This window comes from Centroberyx gerrardi, chromosome 19 (assembly GCF_048128805.1).
Source record: "Centroberyx gerrardi isolate f3 chromosome 19, fCenGer3.hap1.cur.20231027, whole genome shotgun sequence".
NCBI lineage: Eukaryota > Metazoa > Chordata > Actinopteri > Beryciformes > Berycidae > Centroberyx > Centroberyx gerrardi.
The window spans coordinates 6,101,567-6,113,977 of record NC_136015.1 but is presented as its reverse complement, the minus strand read 5'-3'; the positions used below and the strand labels follow the sequence as shown (position 1 = coordinate 6,113,977).

Sequence of the window (12,411 nt, the reverse complement as noted above, 5' to 3'; positions counted from 1 at the left end):
GTTCAAACATATCAACCCTAGAATGAGCCAGAGACTGAAAAAACTTTAAAAGTTAAAAAAGTGAGCGTGTGTGTGTGCATTTCCTTACTGAGTCAGGTCCTGGCCACATTCGGCACATAAACCCTTCATTACTATCGGATGGCTGCATTCCTCTATCCTGACAATGACACCCCTGGAAAAAGAAAAGACACTCGGGTTAAGATTCTTACTTCAAAGTAAGCAGGTAAAGCAAATTAGTCCTGTCTCAGATTCCCATTTTCAGGGAGGATTCCCATTTGGGTGAGCCCAGGTATGAATACAGTCTAGTAGAAGATGTTTTAGCACTACTACACACCTCAGCTGTAAGCCTCAACATTGTCCCTTAATGAAAATGATTTGCCTTTGACTGACTGGCATACATTTATATATCACCTGGGAAAACCAGTTGTAAATCCGGTCGGCTAAACTTGCCTAACAATACTGAATAACATTGCATAATAGGCAGAGAAACTTTGCTTTGTAATCAAGACATCATAGTAGACCTGCATAGGGACATGTTGTCACTCCAGACTGTAGCATTACAAGGGTTGCTCAGTTACAGCGTGACAGCAAAGCAACATTGAAGCTCAGTGCTCATGCTGACTTTAAGTGCTGTTGTTTTTAATACATTATAAAACACTGCATGCATGATGCGCACTTTCTCCTCTTCAATCTGCTGCTGCAGCACAAAGTATCTCTGTGCCACTTGATTTCTAAAATAAAACAACAGGCACCAAACACTACATTTGTCACAAGGTCCATTTTGTTATTTCTGACCAAAAGCACCTGACTGTCCCAAGTATTTCCTCCCAAACTCAGGAGTAGGAGCTTACAATGAACACTTGAAAGCAGCAATAGCACTACACCCAGAGGTATGGCAACAAATAATTCAGTAGTTTTAAATCAGAGTTTTCAACATTCACTGATATCAGAACACCAGGACAAAGCCCATATTATGCTATTCCTGAGTATGTTTTGGTAGAAAAGGATTGTGGGAATAATAGGCGAAGCAATTCTAAAAGTTGAAATTGTATTGGAATAAGTGCTGCTTGGTGTATTGGATGTATGCCAAATTGACAAGTAGACCCTAACAATTAATAAAAGGTCTTAAGTTATTATGTTCTACCAGCTATCATTTGCCGAGAGTCAAGAGAAAATCAGACGGGCAGATTTTTGAATGGAGTTTGGCGTGACGTCCTCTGTTTACAAGAGAGAACAGGACGTATGGTATCCTCTGCAAGTGCGTTACTTTAGTTCCACAACCACTGAGCTATGCAACGCACGTACAAAGTGAGTGTTTGTTATGACGACAGATAATAAACAGCGACAGCACAGCCTTTCATCAGAGCTCACACGGCCAATTCAAACCTACATCACGCTCGCGGCAATCTAGCTGTCACCCATTGCTAGCTTCTACAGATCTGCGGAGTTTCGCGCACGCGATCAACAGCTGCGTCAAGCAAGCCAGAATGATACCAGAAGTTATGCGATTTTGCCTTCAAAATAAGCGTGAAAAATATGACATCGTGCACAGGCATACATGGTTAAGAATATATTATGTATGTATACATTACTTTTATTATCAGATTTCTACTTACATGTGATAGAGTTATGGTTATGTATGTCATAAAGGGTTTTATTTTGAAAGTTTGGGCCGAAAGCGTGACTGTTTATTCTGGCTGGCTTGACACTGGTGCGAGCAACAACATGGTTTGGCTAGCGAACATGCTAACCTCAACTTAGCACCGTTAGCTTGCTAGCTAGCTAACATAACATTACGGGTAACGTCAGTAGCGGGCATAGCGTTGCCGAAACTACAGCTGACATGTTGCCGCTATCCCTACCAGGCAGCGGACAGGTCAGCTAACGTTAGCTATACCGGGCTGAGTGACTCACCCAGGAGGTATGACTTGTCCAAGTTGACAGCATAGCTCCTTGACTACTCCGGCACGGTCCGATTTCACCTTCTTCTCCGGCAGCCTGGCAGTCTCGCCCCCCTTCTCCTGAGGAATGGGAGCACACAGCGCCAGCACGGAGTCCACATTGACGAGAGACCCTGGTTTGACTTTCCACTCCAGAAGCCGCAGAGGGAGAGCCCCGGTCGGCCAGCAGATATCCGCCACCTGCACCGCCGGGCCCTCCGCTGCTGCACCGCCGCCACCACCGCCAGAATCTGCAGGAGGATCCTCCATCTGTTTTGCACTCTCCAAAAATCCCTTTAACTTTTAGCAACGGTCCGCTTAAAACGTTTCTCCAGATCTTGCAATGCCGTGTCTATCATTAAAACATCCAAATTGTCAGCTTTGTGGTGGATAAAAACAAATGTGCTGCTGATTTAAACACAGTACGACGGTCAGCTTCGTTCGCTCTTCCCGCCCGTAAACAGGAAAGCGCAACACTGCAGCGACACGGTCTGTACAGCATCCGGTAGACCAGCGCCAAGCCAGCCAGAATGAAAAACACACAACTTCCATTTAAAATTTTCAAAATACAATCCGTATTGAAATGCCATGCGCTATGATACAATAAAACGTTATTAGCGTCTATTTAACAGCTATAGTTTCACTCCATACATCATCTAACGAGTCAACCGAGTAATTTGATAAAGTGTTTGTCGTTGTACACGCCCAAATAAACGCATATGTTTTTTTCCCTAAAAGTGAGAAATTTCATACTTTTATTTTGAAGCTAAAATCGCTATTTTTCCGGTTTCGTCCTGGCAAACGCTGTAAAACTTGACACAGCTACTCTGTAGACATGACAGAGGGGTGCAATCCACTGTGCGACGGGACAGTAAAATATTACTTTATTACACAAGTCTATGAATGTCATATTAATAAAACATATACCCTAAAAATTATGTCTAATAACAAAATCTATTTGTCGTCTTGTGCCCTTCCAGTTGTTTTCCTCTAACTATTTTCCATACAGCTTGGGGGACAGATGAGGACCACTGGGACCCCTTGAGGGTTACCTGATGTAAGATGATGTAACATAGAAATAATACTTGTTCTCCTGGTCTCATGGGGCACAGTACAGTAGAAGTGTGTGTGTGTGTGTGTGTGTGTGTGTGTGTGTGTGTGTGTGTGTGTGTGTGTGTGTGTGTGTGTGTTGTTGCATGTCAAGTCATTATATTCAAACAACTTTACCCAGTACAAGCCTGACGCCAAACTCTATTCAAAAATCTGGCAATTTATTGTGACCTTGCTAATCGGCATAGCTAGATACCTCATCAAAATGAATTAAGACCTTTCCTGAAGCATTAGGGTGCCATTCTTCATTTTGGCATGCATATAAGCAGCAATTGCTCCAATAAAATTTAAACTTTTACAACTGGTTTGCCGTTTATTCCCACATCATTCTTCCGCAGGTAGCGAGATGATATAATACTTCCAGGGTAGCGAATGTAAACCAATTCTAAAATGTGAAATTTTATGGAAATAAAGTGCTGCTTGCTGGATTATGTATATGCCGAATTGAGGAGCGACTCCATTGGTTCAGAAAAGGCCTTGAATCATTTATGGGTTATATATTTTTGCCATAAGCAAGGTCAAATTAAATTGCCAGATTTATGAATGGAAATGGGCGTGACTTTCTACATCAGGTGCTCTGCCTATAATTCCAAACTGGATGTTGATTTGATTTAAAAAAAAAAAAGATATGTTTTTTTTATTTTGCTTTTCTGAATCTCAGACCAGTTGATGTATATTCATTTTCGTGGTTTGGTCATTAGTTACTAGCCTCAACTAACTACATTATGCTGTACCATGCTGGTGCAATTTCTCATGTTTTTGGGAGGTAAAGAGGGAGGAGACATGAAGAACGAAGAAATGGTACGCGGCCATGCGTCGAACCATTTCATGTGATCCATGACGTATTGTGTGGCTTCCTCCTCTGCCTCCTCCAGGCTAAACCAAAGACGGTGCACTTTCAAGATAAGTCACGCCCAGTGCAGCCTGTGGAAAAATCCTTGTCCGCTAAACCGGAAATCGTACAATTGTCTAAAATTCGAATATTAATATATCAACTGCAGGAGCTAATTTTGCAAGAACCTTCATGAATATTAATTACTGACAGTTATCACCATAGTACGCGTGCGCGTGAAACAGGAGCACCTGCTAAACAAAAAGTTTTTTGTTTTTTTAAGCAAATGCACAGTGGCCGCAGGAAAAAATATGTCATGTCCCTGATTTACCACACTGAGGCACAATGTGGATGCGTTATGAAGGCATTGGCTATTAGATGTGCATCTTCAAATTGGGCCCATAAGAATAAGATAAGTATATTGGGTCAACACTTAGAGCTCTCCAATACATCGCAGAAAAGTGTTTAACTAGTTACGTGTATGCGCACGTTTTATATCAGTTTACGGGTGTTAATGGGCCTATTGTGTGCGCGCACAAGTTAATACTTCAAGTTCAAGACTTTATTGTCCCTGAATGGGAAATTTGGCTCGTAGGAGGTAGTTATGTTTATGGCACGCAATGAAGAAGTTTTTCAGTCTATTGCACATTACCTAATCAATGACAGTTCCCAGGTATTTGTAACTCTACAAATTCGATGCTCCGGCCCTTAATAAAAGTTACAGAGGGTGGCTGAGACTTCTTCCTAAAATCAATAGCAATGTCTTTTGTTTTTAGACACATTAAGGCACAGAAATGCATCAACACACCACACTGACACTTTCCCATTTACCCTCACCCTCTGAGAACGACACATAAAAAAAAAAAAATCAATAATCCAACGAATAAAACTTGTCATGATTGAAATAAATTAGCAATTTGTTGGCTAAAATTACTGTATTGTATTTAAAACAAATGAAAAATACAAATAAATCCAACACGTAAAAGCCTAGCATGTGTTCATTACAACGCAATACATTTTCCCCCTTCAGAACAGCCACTCCCGGTCTCTGGACAGTTTTGGACAGATTAGTCTCTCTCAGAAAAAAAGATAGCAGACCAAATGTGAGACACTCTCATTGCCTCCCAGCCAAAAAGAAGCGGTTTTGTCTGCCGAGCGGGATTTAAACGAAGACGGAATAGGCGGGGCTGAACTCTCTCGCTTTCGCGTTCTTACTCTCCGGCTAAACCAACTAGTAGGTAGTGGCAGAGAGACATCCAGGCTGATGTGAAGGAGTGAGGAGCTGGTGCAAGTCCAAGGTTACAGTGAAATTAGGAAGGATACTCCAGATATTTATTCATTTACGGTGACCGGAGCTGTGTTAGGAATCCAGGCAGCATGACGGGGGAGACCTCCAGAGTGGTAAATTCACAGTGGTTATAAGTTATTTGGGGCTCGGCGTTAGCTAATGTTAGCTAGTTGCCAAACAGCTAATTAGCTGGTCATGTTAGCAGCAGATATCAATGTAAAAACTGTATTTGTTGATAAACGTAAATGACAGCTGAACGTATGAGTATAGGAAATTGTGACATTCAAAGGAATAAGATTTGCTACATCTCACAGTCTCCTTTCCATTACTGTTGGCAGCTATAGCAGGTTTGAAGAGATAGTTGATGCACCTCTTTCCATATAAAATTCAATGGTCAGTTCCATGTTGTTACAGTATTGCAGGAGATCAGATCAGACTCTTGCTCACTGTCCCTCCCCATTCAATTTTCTATTCTCATTCACTGAGGTGAAGAGAAACTGTCCTTTTACAAAACTCATGTCTTTTCTGTTCAGTGTGAAAGTGACTGAGAGCTGGTTTGATATTTCTGTGCTCAGGTCCCTGACACCAGTGCTATCTGTACATCAATTTGTCAGCGGTGGAGACATTTTGTCCCTCAGATGTCTAGGCTTGTCATAATGGCCTTGATGTAGACTCACCCCCCCTCCAACAAACACACACTAGCTCTCCTGTTACTATTCAAACACACCGTCTGGTTAGATGCTCACTCATGTGTGTGTATTTGCAAGAGAAACATTTGAGGAAATAATTTGTTAACGGTTTTGTTGGATTACTGAATTGACTCTGGCTTCACCTTCTGACCTCTGACCGCAGTGTTATGTTTTTGTGTTTCCCAGTTAAGGTTGTGTCTGCATCACCTGGCCCTGCTCCGTAGACGTCCACATCCTGGCTCACTGCTCCAGAGGAGCCGATCCTTCAGTTCACTCAGGTGCAGAACGAGGGCCAGGTCCAAACCACAGCACGCAGATTCACCTCCATTCACCACGATAGCGCCGTCTCTGTCTCGTTATAAATGGGGTTGTTTCCTCGTTCCAGGGAAGGGAAGCGCAGGGGGCTGCTGTGGAAGACGTGTGTCGGCGTCTCGGTCGGCGTGCCGGTGGTGGCGGGGGTCCAGTATGCTGTGTCGGCACCTCGAGAGAGGAGGAAGATGAGGATTGTGATTGAAGGATTCGGTCGGTTCTGCAGGTTTGTCTGTATTGTCATTATCATCTATTGTTCCCAGAGGTCACATCGGTGACGTGCACAGGCTGTCACAAGGACAGGAGCTGCCAAGCTATGAAAACGGCACTTAAGACAAAACGTGATATGTTGTAACAACAGACCTACTTGCTATTTGCTCAATCTGAGGCGACACTAATATATGATAGAGCTTATTTGGATTTTTTGTCAGCTCATCCATCTAAGTGACCCAACTGCACTTAAGCCCTTTTTATCCCTAACTTAACAGTAGAGAGGGTCTAATGGTCCTGATTGCTAGAAATGATCACAAACTGACAATGTAATCCATATGAAACTCTTCATTCAGTAGTACGCAATTATATCCAACAATTTAAGAGACTTCTGATACAATATGCTTTTTAATTTACACATTTATACTTTACACCTTCAGTTGTGCTTTCACACATTTTATTCAAAGGATACAGCTGCTGCCCCAATGCTCCAAAAACTAATTTATGGACTTTATGGATGGATCATTAATACAGTGTCTAGTACATTATGTACTGGCTGTGATCACTGAAAGGCCAGTGAGTCACAATGACCATAGTTTTCATAGAAATAACAATTCAAAATGCCATCACTCCACTGTGGCCAGAGCTTTAGGTAGCTCCAGTTAGCAGGGAGCACTGAACCCAAAAAGCAATTAAAACTCTGTCCTGCTCTCAGTGATAAAAGCCAGTACAGAAAGTACCAGATACTGTATTAATGATCCATCCATAAATGACTTTTTGGAGCATTGGAGCAAGAGCTGTATTCTTTAGAAAAAATGAATAAAATGTGTAAAACCACAGCTGAAGGTGTAAAGTATAAATGTGTAAATTAAAAAGCATATATACATTGTTGAATTTAATTGCATGCTACCAAATGAAGAGTTTAATATGTGTTACATTGTCAAGTTTGGGCACTCCTAGATCTTATGGCATGCCACCGGGTCACATATTGCAGTGTGAGGCATAATTGCAACCTTTTGAAGGTAAAAGCAGCCTCTTAACTCTGTCCTCAGATCTCTCTCTGTTGGACTCTTCATCTCAATGGATTACTGGTGGACCACAAATGTGGCACTGCGTGGCCTAGATGAGGTAAGTTGTTTTTTTTTGTCCTCTATGTGATGAATAGGGGGGTGGCTGGATGGCCAAAACGGGCTTGGCCCAGCACGTTTTGGTCATTTGCACATATCAGTGGCGTCTGAGATATCACACATGACCCGACACACAAGCGAACGCACATAGAAAATCTGTACTCGCATTGTATTGTATAACTTTCAATGATTAACCCAAACAGTGATCGCTTCATGCTTATATATTAACCTGGGTCCAGACCATTGAATCTGCCCACTCCACCAAGTTGACTGTGTAACGAGTTGACAATTCTGTCTGATATCAGGCAAGCTTGTATAGTCTTGGAATATCTTATGGAAAACAAACTCTATATATTACATCGTAATGCAGAGCAAGAATGTGTTTGAATAAAGTTTACTTATAATGAGAGAGAGAGAAAGAGAGAATATGCTGCGGCAGGTAGAAAGACAGTAGCCTATAGCCTGTCTAAACCTACTAACAAATTAAAAACTTAATAGCACAGATATCAAATTATCTATACATTATGAGATGATGATTCCTTTGATAAAAGCCCTTAACCCAACACTACGCTTGTGCTTCTGTCCTCCCCTGCCAGAGCAGCCCATCCTACCTGGCCGGGATGACAGCGTGCCACCAGAGGGCAGCAGATCACATGGTGGAAGGAGCCGTGAGGAACGGAGGAATATACATCAAACTGGGCCAGGGTCTGTGTTCCTTCAACCACCTGCTGCCCCCGGAATACATCCGCACCCTGCAGGTCCTGGAAGACAAGGCCTTGGACAGGAGGTACAAAGAGGTGAGGCCCGCACCGCCAGTCAGGGCAGATGGTTTCAGAAAAAGAGGACAACTTGAACGTTTCAGATGGCGTTTGTGTCTTAACAGGTGGACGCTCTTTTCCAAGAAGACTTCAACAAAACCCCAGAGCAGCTATTCAAACAGTTTGACTATGAACCCATAGCTGCTGCCAGCTTGGCGCAGGTTCACAAGGCAGAGATGTTTGATGGAACCCCCGTCGCTGTGAAGGCGAGTAATGGAGCCCCAAACCAGCATTTTGATTGATTTTTGACTGACAAGTGTGATGACCTGGGTTTCAATGGAGAGTTTTACTGTCACATGGTCTAAATGCTGTTTCAGAGGCTTTTCCACCCTGACGAGAATAAGATTCCTGGGGGAAAAACACTGAATAGTTGCACATTTTTGGCATGAAAATGGTCAAATTTAAAGATATTGAAGATTGTCTACTTTTTTTTATTTGTAAGTGTAATTTTTTTCCATTCCCACAGGTGCAGTACATTGACCTCAGGGATCGGTTTGATGGTGATATCAGGACACTGGAGATTCTCCTGGATATTATTAAGTTCATGCACCCCAGTTTTGGATTCCGATGGGTCCTCAAGGTCAGGCAATAGATTGACTAGTATTTCATATGATGCTTAATCTATGTACTTTGGGGCAGAAAGATGCTTTGGCTGATATTGTTGTTGTTGTAACTGTTGTAGGACTTGAAGGGGACGCTGGCTCAAGAGCTGGACTTTGAGAACGAAGCCAGGAACTCCGAGAGGTGCGCAGAGGAGCTGAAACACTTGAAATTCATTGTTGTACCTAAAGTGTTGTGGGAACAAACCAGTAAGGTGAGCTCATGATGTATGATATGGAACAACTTGACTTCCATACTTCTCCTTTAGCCTTGGCCAAAACGTTGTCACTTTTTCTCCCCAACTCAAAGCGAGTGCTGACAGCAGAGTTTTGCGAAGGTTGCAAAATCAACAACGTGGAAGAAATTAAAAGACAAGGACTAAGTTTGAAAGACGTAAGTTGATGCAGTCTGTACCATGAATGATACCTGGAGTATTATCACTGACGTTCTGAACATTCTGATATAAAATGTCCCATCACATGTTTGGCTTTCAGACCGCTGACAAACTGATCCGGACATTTGCCGAGCAAATATTCTACACTGGTTTCATTCATGCTGACCCTCACCCTGGCAACGGTAGGTACATTTTTGTGTGTTACCATGCAAAAGAGAGTTTCCTGAATCGGATCCAGCATTGCACATGTATTCACATGTGAATTTTCTATCAACCTGTATGGAATGATGACCTTGTGTTGCAGTTCTAGTGAGACGAGGCCCTGATAACAAGGCAGAGCTGGTACTCTTGGACCACGGCTTGTACGAATACCTCAGTCAACGGTACGATGTGCATTTGGTTAAAACCTTTGCAGAACTTTATTGACTGAATGTTAGTTTGAAGCTCTAACTCGTGACCTTTGAACTTGCAGGGACAGAATGTCTCTTTGTAAACTGTGGAGGTCCATCGTCCTGCGAGACGAGACGGCCATGGAAAAGTACTCCAACGCCCTCGGGGTCAAACGTGAGACTGTTGACTTCGTTTATCATATTAGGATTCACCCCCTTCTTGACTGTTTTTGTGCTACAAAATTAGTTCAATACATGTGGGATTTTTTGGTCTGAAATCTATGCAAATCTAAGCAATTATGTTTAAGTATTATCGTCAATATCAGAAAAATCAAGTTGTCTCCCACAATGAAATTGGGAAGGACTATGGATTTGTTTATCACGCAATATCTCAGACACACACGATTGGACTTTTGAATACTTTTACAAACTTTTCTGATCTTGGAATTTCAGAGTACTTCCTCTTCTGCGAGATGCTGCTGCAGCGGCCAATCAACATGCGGGAGCTGGGCCTGTCCAACATCCTGAGTCGAGAGGAGACGAGCTACATGCGCCACATGGCCATCCACCGCTTCGAGGGCATCATGCAGGTGCTGAAATCCATGCCGCGGCCCATGCTGCTGGTCTTCCGCAACATCAACACCGTCCGCAGCATCAACATCACGCTGGGAGCGCCGGTCGACCGCTACTTCGTCATGGCCAAGAGGTTAGCGCTTCTTCTCTTGTGCTGTGTGAAGTGCACTTTTCCTGGTTTTTACTGCCCCGTAGCACTAAATTATACCATCATATACCTGCAGGGGGGGTTGATAGGGGTGTTGATGAGCACAACTGCTCAACAGTGGAGGACAGTGCTGCAAGCAATCTGCATCGGAAGACATTTCAGCTACGAAGGCTAAATTTCATTAAAGCTGCAGTAGGTAACATTTATGTAGAAGTAATAAAAATAAATCTTGGTGGCCAAAGACGAGCAGGATAATGTTAGAATCTCAGAAACACTGGTAGCCCCATTCCTCTGCTATTCTTATTTCAAAGTGAAATGTGTGGAAATGCAGCCGACCAATGAGGAGAAGTCTGAGGCAGAAGGCGGGACTCTGTCATGTCAATCACTAGGAGAAGTGGGAGGCGTGTCGTTCCTTGTGTTGGTTTGAATATACTGCTAACAAAGTCAATGGCGTACAGGTACAAGGTGTAATGCTTGATGTTCAGTTACCAGCATCTTGAAATCTCACAGTTTCAAACACTTGACGTCCCTCTTGGTTTTCAGTGCGGTGCGAGGCTGGGGGAAGATCCAGGCAGAGCGGCCGGGGATCTTGCCCAAGCTCTGGGTCTTCCGCTGGATGTGGACGACCTGGGAGAGCCTCAAGTTTGAGGTGGCTTTGAGGTAAGGACTGCTGTAGTTTGGATTCATATCATCAGTTTATTTTCTGTGTGTGCGGGTGTCTGGAAACGCGTTAATAATCCGACTCCTTCACAGATCGGAGATGGCAATGATGAGTCTGACGCGGTCGTTTGTGAATGTGCTCTCCTACTTCGGCCTCGTGTCTCTGGATGCCGAGATGTACGAGTACCTGAGGTAGAGCGCAGCCTGCCGCCCTACACTTTAGAAGAACCAGAGATGAAGGACCTGTTCTGTACAAAGCACAAGTGAATGTAACTCAGATAATAGAAAGAGTCCATTAAGGAGATTTTCGCTACCACAGCAGTTCCAAATACTGCTAGAAATGGTGCTACTTGAGTTTCCACTATTTCCACACCAAATCAAGTCCTGGACTGTGGTATTTAAAATGGAATGTGATTACTAAATCGCAGGACTGTAAAGTACCAAATCCAATCCAGAATTTCACACACCAGACTATCAATGTCATTCTGTAGTCTGACTCCAGGAGACAAATGTTTTTAAACTTAACAAGCTATTTTATTTCAATTGTAAGAAAGTTACAATTATTTATCATGTTTTTTTGTATGATTTTAAGTCATTTAAGATGTGTTAGCATAACTTTATTAAAGCAACTTGTTTTTACATCCAAATTTTGAATATATTTAAAGCTGCAGTTTGTATGTTTTCAAGAAATCGGTGACTCTATTTGGCGATGTATTCTCTCGGGAATTATTTGTCGCAGCTGTATCCGTAAATGATAATGAGTGGCTGTATTCCATTATGAAGATAATTTGTAGTGGTGATACCTTGGCTGTAAACAAGAAAGCTACACTTAAGTTGAGCAATCACGATTAGCTTCATCCCTATGGGAGTGAGTTTAAATCTTGAAACCATTTTAATGAGGCAAAAAGCAGTGAAAGGCTTTTTGCAGAACAGCAATCTGTTCATGATGGTCCTTGGAATATTTCAGTGCGTCAATTCTAACAAACTGCAGCTCTAATGACAGCAGTACAAATTGCAGTAGTAAATGTTTACTTGCCATGTTTGTCAGTCTGTATAAAGTATGCTGATGCAAGAACTGGTCTGTAATAACCTGTGTAAGAAACCATTTCAGGGTTGTGTTGCTAAGAGAAGCTAGTGAAAACAGGAGGCTGCTGGTGTCTTTGTTTTATCAGGTCAATCTTTTACTTTTTTCCACTCCCGCCTCATTTTTAGCAACAAGAAAACAGTCAAATGCCACCCAGCCAAATGTTTTTAAATTAAATAATTTTAACAAAATGTTAACTAATAAAATGTCCTACCTCCTTTTTCTCTGGCATTCTTGTCT

General features: G+C 42.5%; 2 protein-coding genes across 3 annotated transcripts in view; one reads left to right on the top strand and one right to left on the bottom strand.

Moving 5' to 3' along the window:
* Window positions 1-2,786, bottom strand: part of ctdp1 (CTD (carboxy-terminal domain, RNA polymerase II, polypeptide A) phosphatase, subunit 1) — a 71,636-nt gene extending 68,850 nt beyond the window's left edge. The window contains exons 1-2 of the mRNA XM_078290582.1: window positions 1,915-2,786; window positions 89-172 (exon numbers count right to left, since the gene is read on the bottom strand). Coding sequence (XP_078146708.1) covers window positions 89-172; window positions 1,915-2,210 — 380 coding nt within the window. The 5' untranslated portion in view covers window positions 2,211-2,786. The remainder of the gene's footprint in view (window positions 1-88; window positions 173-1,914) is intronic.
* Window positions 2,787-2,949: 163 nt separating this feature from the next.
* adck5 (aarF domain containing kinase 5) lies at window positions 2,950-12,394 on the top strand. Of its 2 annotated transcripts, none has more exons than XM_078290322.1 (15): window positions 2,950-3,007; window positions 6,051-6,137; window positions 6,245-6,394; window positions 7,431-7,506; window positions 8,102-8,302; window positions 8,389-8,529; window positions 8,790-8,903; window positions 9,006-9,137; window positions 9,233-9,316; window positions 9,418-9,499; window positions 9,622-9,700; window positions 9,790-9,881; window positions 10,160-10,412; window positions 10,971-11,087; window positions 11,181-12,394. In XM_078290322.1, the coding sequence occupies exons 1-15, from the start codon at window positions 3,003-3,005 to the stop codon at window positions 11,281-11,283; spliced, it is 1,716 nt and encodes a 571-aa protein (XP_078146448.1). In that variant the 5' UTR covers window positions 2,950-3,002; the 3' UTR covers window positions 11,284-12,394. The 2 variants fall into 2 exon arrangements, with proteins under 2 accessions (XP_078146448.1, XP_071769469.1); XM_071913368.2 differs by lacking the exon at window positions 2,950-3,007 and adding an exon at window positions 5,138-5,283 and having other exon boundaries at window positions 6,046-6,137.
* The last annotated feature ends 17 nt before the right edge of the window (window positions 12,395-12,411 follow it).